General features: G+C 47.9%; 1 protein-coding gene across 4 annotated transcripts in view; it reads right to left on the bottom strand.

Moving 5' to 3' along the window:
* Window positions 1-19,234, bottom strand: part of ACSBG2 (acyl-CoA synthetase bubblegum family member 2) — a 246,519-nt gene that overhangs the window by 165,174 nt on the left and 62,111 nt on the right. For 2 of the 4 annotated variants that reach the window (XM_030218100.1, XM_030218098.1), the window contains one exon: window positions 9,407-9,504. In XM_030218100.1, coding sequence (XP_030073960.1) covers window positions 9,407-9,458 — 52 coding nt within the window. In that variant the 5' untranslated portion in view covers window positions 9,459-9,504. The remainder of the gene's footprint in view (window positions 1-9,406; window positions 9,505-19,234) is intronic. The other 2 variants (XM_030218101.1, XM_030218099.1) reach the window with 1 other exon arrangement.

The raw sequence follows: 19,234 nt of genomic DNA on the forward strand, positions 1-19,234 counted from the left end.
ATGACCCTCAAGAGTCGGTCCAGTATGGGCATAAGCAAAGGAGATGCAATCTGCTTCACAATTTGAAAATGTGTGTTTGCCAGTGGTCACCCCCAACCTGCTGGGGGTAGAAAAAAAACAAAAAGCTGGGTGGACTGTATAGGCTTGAGTCCGCTCCAGATAGAAGGCCAAGGCTCACTTGCAGTCAAGTATGCAGGCACACTTCCACCGGGATGGGCATGAGGTTTTGGGGAAAAATGTTGGCAGAACAACTGACTGGTTAAGATGGAACTCCCACACTATCTTAGGAAGGAACTTAGGGTGCATGTGGAGGACTACTCTGTTGTGATAAAATTTTGTATACAGCGGGTAAGCTACCAGGGCCTGGAGTTCACTGACTGCGAGCTGAAGCAACTGCCATCAGAAACACAACTTTCCAGGTCAAAAACTTCAGATGACAAATTCAGAGGCTCAAAAGGAGATACATCAGCTGGGTGAGAACTATGTTGAGATCCCATGACAGTGGGAAGTTTGGTGGGAGGCTGTGTCAGCAACAAACCTCTCATGAAGCAAACAACTAAAGGCTATACAGAGATGGACTTGCCTACTACACGGTGATAGCACCAATTGTACTGAGATGACCCTTATAGAGTTGGTTTTCAAACCAGACTCAGAGAGATGTAGGAGGTACTCAAGCACTTTTTGTGTAGGGCAAGAGAAGGAATCTACAGCCTCGGCCTCATACAGGAAAGCAAACCTATTCAACTTAAAAGAGTAATACCTTTTATGGATTCTTTTCTGGAAACCAGCAAGATACAGGAAGACACCCTTAGGAAATCCCAGGGGTTTGAGTTCTATGCTCTCAACATTCAAGCCTTGAGAGCCAAGAATTGGAAGCTGGGATGCAGAAGGGAACTCTCATTCTTAGCGACAAATGTCGGAAAACAGTCAAATGTCGACAGATGTTCGGAGGACAACTCCAGAAGAGGAGAGAACCAAATCTGCCATGGCCAGTAAGGAACAATCAGAATCATGTGCCCTGATCTTGCTTCAGTTTCAGCAAATTCTTCTCTATGAGAAGTATGGAAGAATACGCATATAGAAGAACATCCCCCCCAATGTAGGAGAAAGGTATCTGATACTAATCTGCTGTGTGACTTGAGCATGGAGAAGAATTGAGGGTCTTTTTTGGTCAGATGAGTGGTGAAAAATCCACCGAGAGGGTGCTTCACGCTCAGAAGATCTTTCAGGCTTTGCCCATATTTAGAGACCGCTCATGCGGTTGCAGTATCCTGCTTTGTCTGCCAGGCAGTTGTCCTTGCCAGGTAGGTAAGTGGCACAGAGGTCCATCCCATGAAGTAAGGCCCACTGCCACATACCCACTGCTTCTTCACACAAGGGGTAGGATCCCATACCCCCCTGCTTATTGACACAGAACATCGCAACCTGGTTGTCTGTTTTAATGAGAACAATTTGGTTCTTGAGCCGATCTCTGAAAGACTTGAGCATTCCAAATAGCCCCGAGAAGTGGAACTGAACCTCCTGAGTGGACCACCAGCCTTCAGCGTGAAGCCCATCTATATGAGCTCCCCAACCCAGGTTGGATGCATCCGTTGTCAACACATCCCAAGGCAGTGGAATTTGAAATGGAAGTCCCAGAGTCAAACTGGACAAAACTGTCCACCAGAGGAGGGTGTGTGCCAGATCTGGAGGTATGACGATGACATCAGTTAGGTTCCCTGTCTCCTGAAACCACTGAGAAGCTAAGATCCGCTGAGCCACTCTCAAGTGGAACCATGCCATGGGAGTGACATGCACGGCTGAGGCCATGTGGCCCATTAGTCTCAACATTTGATGAGCTAAAACCTGCTGGGCAAGCATTACTAAAGTACCTGCTCTTACTTGAGGAAGGAAGGCCCAAGCCTAGTAGCTCCAACACCTGAATGTCATCCTCATTGACTCCTTCCTGAGATGTGCTCTTGACCAGCCAATTGTACAGGTAGGTCCAATATCTATTCAGTATGTACCCAAGATAGACTATTTTAAAAACCCACCTGTCGGAGGTTATAAGGGGTCATCTATGTTGGTAAAAAATAAGCCTCCATCCAACCAGAAGGTTGTACGGGACAGATACTTTTCTGGAGTCAGTCAAAAGCCCATGCCCTGCTTTCACCGAGGAGTTGGCTAGGACTTGAGGATGGGGTTAGTGAGGCCTGGGACACTGGGCCCAAGTGGCATGAGCAAGAGGCGGTATGTCACCTAGACCCGGATCTTCTTACTGAAGATGCAGATGAAGTGTGCCAAGACTGCGTGTGGATAGTATCTGTATGCTTTTTTTAGGTGGTCAGCAACCTCTCCAAGTTGTCCCCTCAGCATTGCATGGCACGTCTGACAACCTCACGAACTGCTGATTCCAGGTCAGAGCCTTGATCCTCTGGTGTCAATGAGGACACAGGTATTGTGTGTCAGGTCCAATGCTGACCAGTCCTGGGGCCTACTAACAGTGCTCGGCGTCAAGGCAGATAGAGACCCAATCAATGCCGGTGTACTCTCAGAGGATATCAAAGTCAGAGCTGTCATGGAAGTCGATACTGCTGGAGCCAAAGTCAATAGTCCAGCCTTTGATGAGTCAAAAGGTTGCTCCATCTGAGCCAGTCGCACCTGCTTAGTTCTCACTTGCATGTGCAAAACAGAGCTCACAAAAGGAGTCATTATCTGGCCCAAGACACCTGATGCACCTATTGTGCGGGTCCACGGCAGAAATCATGTGTCTACACTTAGCACACCACTTCAAAACACTGGAGGTCTTCTGAGACATCAAAAAAAAGTATCTTGGCTAAATTAACTCCTCAATCTTGAGCCAAGAAAAAAAGGGGCAGTGTTCAAATTGAGGATGGGGCTTCAGCCTAATCACATAGTCACTCATGAAAATAGAAGGAGGCAGTGTTGAAATCGAGGACGGGGCTGTGGCCTATTAAGCAGCCACTTACAAAAATAAAAGAACTTAAAACTTCTGAAAATATGTAAAAAAAAAAAATAAATAAACTAGAAGGAAATGGACAATAATCCGAAGCTGAAAAAAAAATGAGAAGGCACTCAAAAATACCTGAACGAGAAGGCACTTGCAATCTAAAGTAGAATCGGCACAGAAAGAGGGAGAAAACATGAAACGCATCCTCCCAGTAAAGGCCTGCTAGTCCTTGGAGAATCACAAGCTTCAAATTCAGAGGCAGTCTCGTGTGCATTAGAAGATCAAGGGTGGTTAGAATTTGAAAACTGATCTGACTGCATTTGCCTATACAGACAAGTGACTGAATAAGCCCAAGAAGAGGAGCCATAAACATATAAAATAAAACTGGAGCCAATAGTTCTGCCGAGCTCCACTTATAAATGTATACAGATCTAAATAAATCTTCCCAGTTTGACAAGATCTTCCCCTTGTAGAACCATGTAGTGGGATCCTTTAATTTGGATTAGCTTCTGCTCTGACCGATTTGTTTTCGATAGTTTTAATAGTTTTTATTTTATGATATTTAGCTTTGAATTAAGAAAAGAGGAAACAGGAAGATTTGAGATACTACCTTTCTGTAGTTAAAAATAAAAGTGGTTTTCATATATTATATACAGGTACTTAATTTGTACCTGGAGCAGTGGAGAGTTAAGTGACTTGCCCAGAGTCACAAGGAGCTGCAATGGGAATCAAGCCTGGTTCCCCTGGTTCTCACTACACTAACCATTAGGTTACTTATACAAGTGTCCTTTACGATTGTGTTTCTAATGTCCTATTATTGTAGTTCCTTTTTAATTTATAAAATTACTATAAACTGCTTTGACTTGCATGCCAGTTAAGGCAGTATATCAAACTTTAATAATCATAAGCCACTGGTGCCAAGTCTGTAGATTTACAAAATGGGCATCTGCCCTTCAAGTCTCTTGCAACTTCCAGGGTCCAAATGATCTGAAAAAAAAAAATAAAAGCCAGAAAATGAATGGCATATAAAGCACACCACCAAATAAAACCAAATGGAATTGGGCAGACTAGATCGAAAGATAAACCTAATGGTTATAAATTGTCCATAAAAAGAGCTGTGAGGAATACAGCTGGTAGCTCTGAGCTTCACCAGTATGCCTTTATCAGGTCCCATTAGCTGGTCTTAATTGTGACACTACCTTGATAACAAAATTACTCACCTCCAAAGACAGCAGGACACACATTACCACGTCTTGGTGATGTCATCCAAGGGAGACCAGCATGGATTCTACCCAGTATTCTGGAAATTTTAGAAGCCTTTGGCAGCCCCTTACCACACATGTGTAGGCTCCTTCCTGCCTAACTTGATAGCGAAGACCAGCAGTTAAGTATAAAGCTTAGAGAATACAACTCCAAGGGGAAGTGGGAGGGTATCATTAGCTGGTCTTAATTGTGACACTACCTTGACAACAAAATTACTCATCTCCAAAGACAGCAGGACAGTATGTGATAATGTATGTCCTGCTGTCCTTGGAGAACATCTGCTACAGGTGAGTAACAGTCTTCTTCAAGGACAAGCAGGACTACATTTACTACATGTGGGAAACCCAGGCTCATTGAAAGCAAACAAGAGTCAATAGAGAATTTCAACAAGCAAGGTGAACCAGCAACCAATTAAACTAAAACTTATATGCATTCCTGTTCTATAGGTGCAGCCTTGAACAGAATAAAAAGTGGGTCTAGGAGGATGGAGCTGGATTACAGACTCCAAATACTGCATAACTGTCTGACCAAACCAACTGTCACATCAGGAATCCTGTTCAAGGCAGGAGTGAGATGTTAAATTTATGGACCAAAGATAACGCTGCATTTTGCAGGTACCAAGGGAGGCTGACCTCAAGTAGGCTACCGACAGCCATGGCTCCAACACTGAGCTGTGACATGACCCTCTGGAGCAGGGGTAAAAAACCTTGATCCTCGAGGGCCACAACCCAGTTGGGTTTTGCATACAAAACAGACCTCATGTACAGTGGGGGAAATAAGTATTTGATCCCTTGCTGATTTTGTAAGTTTGCCCACTGACAAAGACATGAGCAGCCCATAATTGAAGGGTAGGTTATTGGTAACAGTGAGAGATAGCACATCACAAATTAAATCCGGAAAATCACATTGTGGAAAGTATATGAATTTATTTGCATTCTGCAGAGGGAAATAAGTATTTGATCCCCCACCAACCAGTAAGAGATCTGGCCCCTACAGACCAGGTAGATGCTCCAAATCAACTCGTTACCTGCATGACAGACAGCTGTCGGCAATGGTCACCTGTATGAAAGACACCTGTCCACAGACTCAGTGAATCAGTCAGACTCTAACCTCTACAAAATGGCCAAGAGCAAGGAGCTGTCTAAGGATGTCAGGGACAAGATCATACACCTGCACAAGGCTGGAATGGGCTACAAAACCATCAGTAAGACGCTGGGCGAGAAGGAGACAACTGTTGGTGCCATAGTAAGAAAATGGAAGTACAAAATGACTGTCAATCGACAAAGATCTGGGGCTCCACGCAAAATCTCACCTCGTGGGGTATCCTTGATCATGAGGAAGGTTAGAAATCAGCCTACAACTACAAGGGGGGAACTTGTCAATGATCTCAAGGCAGCTGGGACCACTGTCACCACGAAAACCATTGGTAACACATTACGACATAACGGATTGCAATCCTGCAGTGCCCGCAAGGTCCCCCTGCTCCGGAAGGCACATGTGACGGCCCGTCTGAAGTTTGCCAGTGAACACCTGGATGATGCCGAGAGTGATTGGGAGAAGGTGCTGTGGTCAGATGAGACAAAAATTGAGCTCTTTGGCATGAACTCAACTCGCCGTGTTTGGAGGAAGAGAAATGCTGCCTATGACCCAAAGAACACCGTCCCCACTGTCAAGCATGGAGGTGGAAATGTTATGTTTTGGGGGTGTTTCTCTGCTAAGGGCACAGGACTACTTCACCACATCAATGGGAGAATGGATGGGGCCATGTACCGTACAATTCTGAGTGACAACCTCCTTCCCTCCGCCAGGGCCTTAAAAATGGGTCGTGGCTGGGTCTTCCAGCACGACAATGACCCAAAACATACAGCCAAGGCAACAAAGGAGTGGCTCAGGAAGAAGCACATTAGGGTCATGGAGTGGCCTAGCCAGTCACCAGACCTTAATCCCATTGAAAACTTATGGAGGGAGCTGAAGATGCGAGTTGCCAAGCGACAGCCCAGAACTCTTAATGATTTAGAGATGATCTGCAAAGAGGAGTGGACCAAAATTCCTCCTGACATGTGTGCAAACCTCATCATCAACTACAGAAGACGTCTGACCGCTGTGCTTGCCAACAAGGGTTTTGCCACCAAGTATTAGGTCTTGTTTGCCAGAGGGATTAAATACTTATTTCCCTCTGCAGAATGCAAATAAATTCATATACTTTCCACAATGTGATTTTCCGGATTTAATTTGTGATGTGCTATCTCTCACTGTTACCAATAACCTACCCTTCAATTATGGGCTGCTCATGTCTTTGTCAGTGGGCAAACTTACAAAATCAGCAAGGGATCAAATACTTATTTCCCCCACTGTATATTCATTGCGGAAATCCTGAAAACCCAACTGGGTGGCAGCCCTCAAGGACTGAGCTTGTCCACTTCTGCTCTAGAGTCAGCTCAGAATAGGCGTAAGTGAAGGAAATAGCTCCGAGATGTGCAACTGTGGAAATGCAGTCTTCTAGCCAATCTAACAAAGTGTGTTTGCTGATGGCTGTCCCCAGCCTGTTAGGATCAAAGGTCATAAGAAGCTGGATGGGCTTTAGTCCACTCCAGACAGAAGGCTAACCTTCATTGGACCCTATCTGTCCTTCCAACTATCGCCCCATCTCCCTCCTCCCTTTCCTATCCAAGATACTTGAACGTGCTGCTCACCGCTGTTGTCTTGACTTTCTTTCATCTCAAGCTATTCTTGATCCACTTCAATCTGGCTTTCGCCCCCTTAATTCAACTGAAACAGCGCTTGCTAAAGTCTCCAATGATCTGTTCCTGGCCAGATCCAAAGGTCTCTATTCTATACTCATCCTTCTCGATCTGCTGCTTTTGACACTGTTGATCACAGCCTACTCTTTGATACACTGTCCTCACTTGAATTTCAGGGCTCTGTTCTTTCCTGGTTTTCTTCTTATCTCTCCCAGCGTACCTTTAGCGTATACTCTAGTGGATCCTCCTCTACTTCTATCCCACTGTCAGTTGGTGTACCTCGGGGATCTGTCCTGGGACCTCTTCTTTTCTCCATCTATACTTCTTCCCTTGGTACTCTGATCTCATCCCATGGTTTTCCGTATCATCTTTACGCTGATGACTCCCAGATCTACCTCTCCATACCAGAAATCTCAGCAGGAATCCAGGCCAAAGTCACACATTGCTAACATTGCTGCCTGGATGTCTCAGCGCCATCTGAAACTAAACATGACCAAAGACTGAGCTTCTCATCTTTCCCCCTAAACCAACCTCTCCTCCTCCCCCATTCTCTATTTCTGTGGATAACACTCTCATCCTTCCTGTCTCATCAGCTCGTAATCTTGGGGTCATCTTCGACTCCTCCCTCTCCTTCTCTGCACATATTCAACAGACTGCTAAAACCTGTCGTTTCTTTCTCTATAATATCAGCAAAATTCGCCCTTTCCTTTCTGAGCATACTACCAGAACCCTCATCCACACTCTTATCACCTCTCGCTTAGACTATTGCAACTTGCTTCTTACAGGTCTCCCACTTAGCCATCTCTCTCCTCTTCAATCTGTTCAAAATTCTGCTGCACGACTAATATTCCGCCAGTGTCGTTATACTCATATTAGCCCTCTCCTCAAGTCACTTCACTGGCTTCCTATCCGTTTCCGCATACAGTTCAAACTCCTCTTATTGACCTATAAGTGCATTCACTCCTCAGTACCTCTCCACTCTCATCTCTGCCTACATTCCTCCCCAGAAACTCCATTCACTGGGTAAATCTCTCTTATCTGCACCCTTCTCCTCCACTAACTCCAGACTCCGTTCCTTTTATCTTGCTGCACCATATGCCTGGAATAGACTTCCTGAGCCGGTACGTCAAGCTCCATCTCTGGCTGTCTTCAAATCTAAGCTAAAAGCCCACCTTTTTGATGCTGCTTTTAACTCCTAACCCTTATTCACTTTGTTCAGAAACCTTATTTTATCATCCTCACTTTAATATTCCCTTATCTCGTTTGTTCTGTCTGTCCTAATTAGATTGTAAGCTCTGTCGAGCAGGGACTGTCTCTTCATGTTCAAGTGTACAGCGCTGCGTACGTCTAGTAGCGCTTTAGAAATGATAAGTAGTAGTACTCTTGTAGTCGAGGTGTACAGTGCACTTTCATCAGGATGGGCATGGGGCTTTGGGAAGAATGTTAGCAGGAAAATTGACTAGTTAAGGTGGAAATCCACCACCACCTTGGGAAATAACTTAGGATATGTGGGAAGAACCACCCTGTTGTGATGACAAGGAGCATAAGATGGATCAGGTACCAGGGCCTGAAGTTCACTGGCCCTGTGAGTTTAAGTAACCATAACCAAAAATATAACCTTCCAAGTCAAAAGCTTCAAGTGGAAGATATCAAGTGGCTCAAACAGAGCTTTCATCAACTGGGTGAGAATGACATTGAGATCACACGACACTGTGGGAGGTCTGACTGGGGGCTTGAGCAACAGCAAGCCGCTCGCTAGCAGGATAGAGAGACACCCTCATGAAGTTGAATAGAATCAAACTACCATCCTCTCAACTTCCAAGCCATGAGGGCTAGGGAGTGGAGGTTGGGATGCAGAAGTGATCCTTCATTCTGGGTGATGAGTGTCTGAAAGCAATTCAGTCACCACAGATCTCTGGAGGTAAGCTCCAGAAGTAGAGGGAACCAGATCTGCCACAGCCATGGCATACCTGCGTACATACTGACACTTTTAGGTATATATACACCTCACCCCCCGTGACATTGCTCTTCTTTTGCATGTTTATTTCTAAAGTGATCCTTTTTACTGTACCAGCTACTATTTATATACAAACATGCCTATATTTAAAGCAACCAGGACAGTTTAAATTAGCCCCAGCACTGAATATTTGGGGCTAATTTAACCAGTCAGCATTTTAAAACATGCTGACCGCCACCGGCTGAATATCAGCCAAACTGTATTCAGTAGAGCTGTATATTTTATAAAAATACTCACCAGGCCTTTAAAAAAAAATACTGTCCTATCTTTACATGCATGGGCTTAATCATGCGTTTTCCTACCTATATGTTTTATGCAAAGTTATCCTCGGTCCCTTAAATAATATTTTAAAAAGGTATGCAAGTAGTAGAAAAGAGAAAACACAAACTTTCTATAATAAAAGATTTTCAGGTTATTAATGTTATCTTTGCTTACCATCCAACTGAATCATTTGTGACTGAGGGCTGCTTTCTGAACTGGTTTGCATGACTTTCAATTCTTCAGATGTCTCAACACGGTTTGGCTCCACTGTACTACAAGAGAATAAAAATTGGTGTTTGTGGCTGTTGAGAACAATTATAAATTGTTATAAACAATTTTTTTTTTAATCTATAATACTAAGGATTTTTTAAAGCATCAATCAGCATTAACATGTGTAAATGGTGCCTAACACATGTAAACGACCATGTAAGCGTTTGTAATAAAAGTGAATTTTAAAGATTGTTTTTCAACTCTGTCTTGACCGACCAGTGCACTCGGGGTCTGTATTGTTGATAAGAAGTAATTCTGTTTAAAAAGGTAAAATTATGTATCACACCTGATAATTTTCTTTCCATTAATCATAGCTGATCAATCCATAGACTGGTGGGTTGTGTCCATCTACCAGCAGGTGGAGATAGAGAGCAAACTTTTGCCTCCCTATATGTGGTCATGTGCTGCCGGAAACTCCTCAGTATGTCGGTATCAAAGCTCCATCCGCAGGACTCAGCACTCAGAGAATTACACCCACAAAGGGACACTCTGCCCAGCTCACCACCGCCGAAACGGGGGAGGGGAATTAACCCAGCTCATCCCCACACAAGTGGGGGAGGGGAATCCGTCCAGCTCATCCCCGCGGAGCGGGGGAGGGACACCACCCCGCCGATGCGGGGGGATCTGGCTTATCCTGCAACCGCAACCGCGGGAGGAGCTGACTGACCCTAACACCGCCGAAGCGGGAGGGGTACAAAGCTGCCCTACAGCCGCACGAAGCGGGAGGGAGTGCCGGCAGAATTTAAGTCTCAATCCAGCCCCGTAAAACGGAGGGGAGAGGAATGCAGCAGCTCACTGTAACACAAACTCGTCTCAACTCTTGAAGAATCCAAGTGAAAAAACTTGAACACGAAGTCCTCCTGAAGTAACTGAAGACTAAACTTGAACCTAAAATTCAACCAGAATATAAACAGTACAGATATCTGGGAGGGGCTATGGATTGATCAGCTACGATTAATGGAAAGAAAATTATCAGGTGTGATACATAATTTTACCTTCCATATCATCATGCTGATCAATCCATAGACTTGTGGGATGTACCGAAGCAGTACTCACCCAGGGCGGGACATTGAAATCCCTGACCTCAACACTGAAGCTCCAAACCGGGCCTCCGCCCGTGCCGCCACAGTCAAGCGGTAATGCTTGGAGAATGTATGGGCCGATGCCCAAGTTGCCGCCTTGCATATCTCTTCCAAGGAGACGGACCCGGCCTCTGCCATCGAGGCCGCCTGAGCTCTAGTGGAGTGAGCCTTCAGCTGGATAGGCGGCACCTTCCCTGCGGCCACATAAGCCGCTGCAATGGCTTCCTTGACCCATCTTGCCACTGTAGGCTTAGCAGCCTGCAGACCCTTACGAGGACCTGCAAACAGGACAAACAGATGATCCGATTTCCGGAAATCATTGGTCACTTCCAAGTATCTGATGATGACTCGTCTCACATCCAGATATTTAAGAGCAGAGTATTCCTCTGGGTAGTCCTCCCTACGAAAGGAAGGGAGACAGAGCTGCTGATTCACATGGAAGCGAGAAACAATCTTGGGCAGGAAGGAAGGCACTATGCGAATAGTCACTCCTGCCTCAGTGAACTGCAGAAAAGGCTCTCTACATGAGAGCGCCTGGAGCTCGGAAACTCTTCTGGCTGAAGTGATAGCCACCAAAAAGACTGCTTTCAACGTCAGGTCTTTCAGAGATGCCCTCGACAAGGGTTCAAAAGGCGGCTTCTGTAATGCTCTTAGCACCAGGTTGAGATTCCACGCAGGCACCACCGAGTGCAGAGGAGGGCACAGGTGATTAACTCCCTTGAGAAAATGCACCACATCTGGCTGCGAAGCCAGGGAAGCACCCTTCAGGCGGCCCCTGAAGCAAGCCAGGGCCGCTACCTGGACTTTAAGGGAACTGAGCGACAGGCCTTTCTCCAGACCTTCTTGCAGGAATGCCAACACTGAAGAAATTGGAGCAGTGAATGGAGAAAATGAGCCTGCTTCACACCACGCTGCAAAGGTACGCCAAACCCTGGCGTAAGCAGTAGAAGTAGAGCGCTTCCTCGCTCTCAGCATAGTGGCGATGACCTTGTCTGAGAAGCCCTTCTTCCTCAGACGCTTCCGCTCAATAGCCAGGCCGTAAGACCAAAGGGGGAGGGATCCTCCATCACCACGGGACCCTGATGTAACAGACCCTGCTCCACTGGCAGCCGCAGAGGATCGTCGACTGAGAGCCTGATCAAGTCCGCATACCAGGGACGTCTGGGCCAATCCGGACCCACCAGGATTATCCGGCCCGGATGCTTTGCCACCCGGTCTAGCACCCTGCCCAACATGGGCCAGGGCGGGAACACATAGAGAAGCTCTTGTGTCGGCCACTGTTGGAGAAGAGCATCTATTCCCAGGGATCGAGGGTCCCGTCCTCTGCTGAAAAAGCGCGGCACTTGGCAATTGGCCGATGATGCCATCAGATCTAGGCTCGGCTGGCCCCAGCGCTTCGTGATATCCAAGAACGCCTGAGCAGATAGCTGCCACTCTCCGGGCTCCAAGGTATGGCGACTGAGAAAGTCCGCCTTGACATTCATGACTCCGGCAATGTGGGCCGCTGACCGCTGTTCCAGGTTCGCTTCCGCCCACTGGCATAGATTCATGGCCTCCTTGGCTAGAGGGGCGCTCTTGGTACCTCCCTGGCGGTTGACATAGGCCACAGCCGTGGCATTGTCCGACAGGACCCGTACAGGCTTCAACGCCAGTACCGGGATGAACTCCAAAAGCGCCAACCGAATGGCTCTGAGTTCCAGGAGGTTGATAGACCACTTTGCCTCTGCAGGAGACCAGAGCCCCTGCGCTGTCCTTCCCAAGCAGTGGGCTCCCCAGCCCGACAAAGAGGCGTCCGTCGTGACGACAATCCACTCCGGGGTCACCAGAGGCATTCCTGCAGACAACTTGTCTGTCTGCGTCCACCAGCTCAGCGCCTTGCGCACTGCTGGGTCCAAGGGAAGGCGCACAGCATAATCCTCCGACATCGGAGTCCAGCGCTGCAACAGAGAGTGTTGTAGTGGTCTCATATGAGCCCTGGCCCAGGGCACTACTTCCATAGTGGCCGTCATAGAGCCCAACAGCTGCACATAGTCCCAAGCCCGAAGAGGAGAGGCTACTAGGAACTGGTCCACCTGAGCCTGAAGCTTGACAATCCGATTGTCTGGCAGGAACACTCTGCCCACTTGGGTGTCGAATCAAACTCCCAGATACTCCAGGGACTGAGTTGGGCGCAGCTGGCTTTTCTCCCAGTTAATGATCCACCCCAGGGAGCTCAAAAGAGCAACCACCCAGTTCACAGCTTTGCCGCACTCTGCATAAGAGGGGGCTCGGATCAACCAGTCGTCCAGATAAGGATGGACTTGTACTCCTTCCTTCCTCAGGAAGGCCGCGATGACCACCATTACTTTGGAGAAGGTCCGCGGAGCAGTAGCCAACCCGAACGGGAGGGCTCTGAACTGGAAGTGTCGGCCCAGGACTGCAAAACGCAGAAAGCGTTGACGAGGAGGCCAGATGGGAATATGCAAGTACGCTTCCTTGATGTCCAAGGATGCCAGGTACTCCCCTGCCTTCACTGCCGCTATAACAGAGCGGAGAGTCTCCATGCGAAAGTGCCGAACTTTCAAGGCCCGATTGACCCCTTTGAGGTCGAGGATAGGCCGTACAGAACCTCCTTTCTTTGGTACCACAAAGTAAATGGAGTAACGCCCCTTGCCAAGCTGATTTTCTGACACCGGAACGACCGCACCCAGGCGGATCAGATTGTCCAAGGTCTGCTGCACTGCCACAGCTTTGACCGGAGACTTGCAGGGAGAGAGTACAAACCCGTCTCTTAAGGGTCGGCAGAACTCTAGCTTGTAGCCGTCTCTGATGACTTCCAGCACCCAAGCGTCTGAAGTTATTGTGGTCCACTCGCCCAGAAACGAGGACAGCCGTCCTCCAATCTGCACTGGGGCATGGACCAAGGCCCCGTCATTGGGTACGAGACCCTGGGGGAGGACCGGAGGGAGCACCTCCGGGACGGCGGTCTCTGCGAAAGGAATGCTGCTTGGGGGAGAAGTTCCTCTTGAAGGAAGAGGGGGCAGAGGAGCCCGACCTGCCCGGGCGGTATCGACGGGCTTCCTGAAACCGTCCTCTGGAGGTACCGGGGCGAGTACTAGCCCGAGCCCTGACCTCCGGTAACTTCTTGCCCTTAGACGTGCCGAGATCGGTCACGATTTTGTCCAGCTCGACCCCAAAGAGCAGCTTGCCTTTAAAAGGCAATCTAGCCAGGCGTGATTTAGAGGCGTGGTCAGCAGACCAATGTTTCAGCCAAAGCCACCGCCGCGCAGAGATTGTCTGAGCCATGCCTTTAGCTGAGGCCCTCAAGACATCATACAGCAAGTCTGCCAAATAGGCTAAGCCCGATTCCAGGGCCGGCCAATCAGCCCTCAAGGAATGATCCGAGGGGGAAGCCCGCTGCACCATAGTCAGGCACGCCCTGGCCACATAGGAGCCGCAAACTGAGGCCTGCAAACTTAAAGCAGCCGCCACAAAGGACGACCTTAAGGCCGCCTCCAATCTTCTGTCTTGGGCGTCCTTTAGGGCCATGCCACCTTCCACCGGCAACGCCGTTTTCTTAGTCACCGCAGTGATTAAAGAATCCACAGTAGGCCACAGATAGGCCTCACGTTCACTTTCAGGCAAAGGATAGAGGCGGGACATAGCCCTAGCCACTTTAAGGCTCGCTTCTGGGACATCCCATTGAGCCGAAATTAAGGTGTGCATGGCATCATGCACGTGGAAGGTTCTAGGCGGGCGCTTCGTCCCCAGCATAATGGCAGAGCCAACAGGGGCTGAGGGAGAGACGTCCTCCGGAGAGGAAATCTTCAAAATGCCCATGGCCTGCACTAACAGGTTGGGCAAATCCTCTGAGCTAAAGAGTCGCGCTGCAGAGGGGTCATCCGCTCCATCCGAGCGGGGATCCGTCTCCTCCAAGGAATCCGCAAAGGACCGTTGGGAGAACTCAGATACGCTGCCCTCATCTACATCGGAGGAGACAAAGTCCTCCAAGGCCTGGGAATCAACCCGAGGGCGTTTACCTCCGGGGGCCTCAACCTCTTTACCAGACGAGGGAGCAGGGGCAGCGTTTTGCATAAGGAAGGCCTGATGCAGCAGCAAAACAAACTCGGGGGAGAAACCCCCCAGACTGTGCACTTCCGCAGCCTGGGCTACAGCCCTAGACGCACCCTCAACCGGCGCTCGCAAGAGCGGGGGAGAGACATGCTGCGCATCCAAGATGGCATCCGGCGCGACACTCCGCGAAGGAGCCGCGCGGGAAGAACGGCGCTTAACTTTAGCCGCTTTTGTGCCGTCGCCCAAATTAAGGGCGTTCATGGCATTAATGTCTCCCACCTCAAGGGCGGCCCAAGAAGAAGCCGTCCGAACCGCGTGGCCGGCCAAGATGGCGGAGGCGAGCAGCGGGGGATGGGCGTTTATGGCGGGAAAAACCGCCACACCGGAGGAAGGACCGGGACACTCATCGGTCACGAAACTGTCACCCAACAAGGGCGAATCAGACTTTAAGACCCCCGCATCCCCTCTAGAAGAGCCCAAGCAATCAGGGGAGCGACTCTTTGCGCCCTCGCCCTCCGACGCCATCGGCCACGTGGAGATCAATCGGGGAACCCCCTGCCCGCTATAAAAAGGTAAAAATTACCTGCTTTCCGCTCCGAGCTGTAACGACCTGGTGTCCCAGTGAGTAGCTGCAATAAACGTTTAAATAAACGTCGAAATAAACGCCTTTAAGGACGTTCAAAATTTTTTTTTTTTTTTTTTTTTTTTTTTTTTTTTAACGGAGCCAGCGGGAGGGGGGAGAAAAGGAGGGACCTGGCGCCACCAGGTTTGCACTTGCTCAAGAAGAGCCCTCAACCCCAGGCACTCAACAAAACCTAAAAATTAGGCTTGGAGGCCTAGCCAGAGCTGCTGCTGTGTGTGACCACCACCTGCTGAGATAGAGAACATACTGAGGAGTTTCCGGCAGCACATGACCACATATAGGGAGGCAAAAGTTTGCTCTCTATCTCCACCTGCTGGTAGATGGACACAACCCACCAGTCTATGGATTGATCAGCATGATGATATGGAATGATTAACTGATTGTGTGAGAACAAGTAGGCATGCAGAAGATAAGACACAGCTCTAATTAAATTTGGTATGTGAAGAGGGGGATGGTGCTTGTTTTTGGAGTTCAGCCTGGCCACCTGGACTTGGAAAACATGTGACCACGTTCCCACGGTACCTATTCTATATTCTCGCGTGTAGATTTTTGGAATAGCCACAGTCCACCCATTTCACGCCCCCTTTTTGGCAGCACACATTACAATTTACGCTCATTACAGCGGCACCGTTGGGCCTTTTTGAACTCTGTCTCCAGGTCGCTGCGTCAATCGTCTAAGGAGCTGGTGTGGCGGTTGAAGAGCAGCATCTAACGCCATTTGCATCTTGTTGTCCGGCAACCTCACATCTCTTCTGCCTCAAGCGGTTTTAATCGTGCCTTGTTGCTTTCTACGGGTCTGGACGGGTTTTACAACTGCTCCCCATCGTGGATTGCCTAGCCGATAGCTGTTCCAGTCACTCTGTTCCATCTCAGCATCTGGAATTTCCCTCAGACCGGCCTCTCTAGGAAAGCCAACTTCAGAACTGCCATATGCTACCTACAGTCCATCCTAATAACATGTCCATGGACCTTTTTAGTCTCTAATACCCTTTCCCACTTTCTTCTTTCCCAGTTCCTTCTATCCTATTTTATGTAATTGTATATCCACTGGTCTGGCGATCGCCTCATCGGTACATTGTAAGCCACTTTGAGCCCGTATGCATCTGGAAAAAAGTGGGGTATAAATGTGCATAAATAAAAATAAATAAACAGAGAAGCATTCTGTAATTTTCCTTAGCTCTGAACATGAGTTCTGAGCCTAATAAAAAGGGGAGTTTCTTTCAGTGAAATTGGGAGCTCATCTATGAATAACGTACGTACTGTGCAGAGGACTTGTTCCTGGTCAAAGAAGCTCCTGGCTTTCGCTACAACGGGGCCGCGCCGCCGCCCCCCCCCGCTGATAAGAACCTGGATGATGTAAGGACCAGTGATGATTATATGTGTAGTGTATATTATTGCTTCTTTTCCTGGTGTAAGAACTCTTAGCATTGCTTAGATGTAGAGACCAGTAATGTAATGATTGTTTATATAGCTAATCATTGTGTGTATATAGCTAATCATTGTATATATATCTTAATTATTGTAGATTTTGGCACCTCTAATAAAGGTCTCATTTACCTAATATGAATCCAAAAGAATCCACAATAATTATTGAGTAGTCTGTGTTAGTGAAACAGGCTGTAAATCCATAGCAGTACAGCGCTGAGTAGCAATTTTAGAAAAGCTGCTATTTACATAAATAAATATATATATATACATATATATATATATACACACATACACACACACACGTGGCACGCACAGTTTCTTAGGTGATATATTCAGGCTTTGGTTCGGTATGTCTGGGACGTATGTGTGCGTTTCCTATTTTGCAACATTAATAGATGTATGCCTCTATAATTTTCTCCACTGGTATTTATATCCACTCATGGGTATGCGTAAGTGTTTAGCTAATTGTTTGAGTCTGGACTTTTGGAGGTGTGATTAAGTAACAACCGTTTCCCTTCTCTGGCATTACAACCATCTCAAAATTTAAATTTTGGAGCTTGCCTCTGTGCGGGTCAGATTACGATCACCACACTTTTGGTAATCTTCCTGGCATACCCTACCCCAGCTGTCAGCTGAGGTGCTCCCAGCAATATACCTAGGCAAACAAACAAACCTCACAAATTGCTTAGTAATAAAAAATTCTAACCACACAACTGCAAACTGCTGTGCCTCATACAGCTTGTTAATTTTAGAGGTAATGGACTTCAGATTCCCGGTGCTGTTTCCCTTAATAAGGAAAAGCACCGCTCTGCTGTGCCACTGGATCACTTTGCTTCCCAGTGCAGTAACCAGCAGGAATCCTCACTAGTCTTTCTCCCTCTGTTAAATGCTTAAACTCCTATTTTTTATATTTTTATATAGAAATTATGGTCACACCTCCTAGCCTGCTCCTCAGCCACATAGCCAGGCTATCTCTGCTCCATCATCTGACCTTTGTTGTGGGCTTTCTATCATGTTTTGGGAGGATGAGTTTATTCCCTCCAGGAGGATGCAAGTATTCCCTCCGTTTATACAAAGTGGAGGACGAGTTTATTCCCTCCAGGAGGATGAGTTCATTCCCTCCTTTTTTTGAGTTCATGCCCTTGTTAAGGGGCCATCGTTCGCTGTGAGGAAAGTTCATGTTATTCCCACTGCGGTTTGCCATACTGCTTTGGAAGCTTCAAATACTGAAGAGGCAGTGGAGCTAGCTGGCCATGAGGCACTGGGAAAAGTTGTGCTCTCTATTTCCCCCTGCTGGTTGATGGACACAACCCATACATAATGGCTTCATCTGCTATGACTAAAGGAAAGAAAATTATCATGGTAACAACCTAATTTTCCCATATGGAGTGGTCTAATGTAATTAAGATAACTTCAATGGATATTTAGATTTTATATTAATCTTTGGGTCAGGTTTCCTGTTTTATATACAGTTTGAACCCACATTATATTTAGATAGTGAAAAGGAGAACTTAAAGACCCGTCTTTTCGTGGCACCACAAAGTAAATGGAGTAGCGGCCTAGACCTTGTTCGGCGGGAGGCACCGGGGTCACAGCCCGGGGTCACAGCCCCTATCTGGCATAGACTGTGCAGAATATCCTCTACCGCTGCCCGTTTGGCGGCAGAACCGCATCGGGACTCCACAAACACGTCTCTCACTGGGGCATCAAATTCTATTCGGTATCCGTCTCTGATCAGGTCCAAGACCCACTGATCTGTGTAGAATTTGGCCCACTCCTCGAAAAAGAGGGAAAGTCTTCCTCCGATGACAGGAAACGAGGAGAGGGCCGGCGCACCACCATTGAGAGGGTCGCCCCTGAACCGGCAGCTGCGGAACGTTTGTCCGAGCAAAAGGAGTTTCTCTGCTGAAAGCGGGCACGCGACGTGAACCCAGCAGCACGCCCCAGGCGGTATCTTCTAGCTTCACGGAAGCGAGGTCTGTAAGAGGAGCGGACCACCTGACCCTTAGAGGAAGACTTCGGCCTATTCGGGCAAGCGCTGAGGTTTGGAATCCCCCATGCCTTTAACAATGTTTTCCAGCTCCTCACCAAACAGGAGAAGGCCTTGAAAGGGCAACTTCACCAACCTTTGCTTAGAGGCCATGTCCGCCGCCCAATGTCGTAGCCAAAGTGTGCGGCAAGCCGCCACTGCTACAGCCATTTGCTTAGCCAAAGCTCTGACCATATCATAAAGGGCGTCAACCAAAAAGGACAAGGCCAAGTCCATCCGCAGAGCCACTTCAGATAAGGTCTCCGCTCCATCACCGGGCTGTTCCACTGCCTGCTGTAACCAAGCCAGGCAGGCTCTAGCAGCATAACAACTGCATGCAGACGCCCGAACAGTGAGACCTGCCAAATCAAAGGACTGCTTCAGAGCTGAATCAAGCCTGCGGTCTTGAATATCCTTCAGGGCAACACCTCCTTCAACAGGGAGGGTAGTTCTCTTTGTCACAGCCGTGACCAGGGCATCCACTTTAGGCTTTGCAA

The sequence above is a fragment of the Microcaecilia unicolor genome, chromosome 11 (assembly GCF_901765095.1).
Source record: "Microcaecilia unicolor chromosome 11, aMicUni1.1, whole genome shotgun sequence".
Lineage (NCBI taxonomy): Eukaryota > Metazoa > Chordata > Amphibia > Gymnophiona > Siphonopidae > Microcaecilia > Microcaecilia unicolor.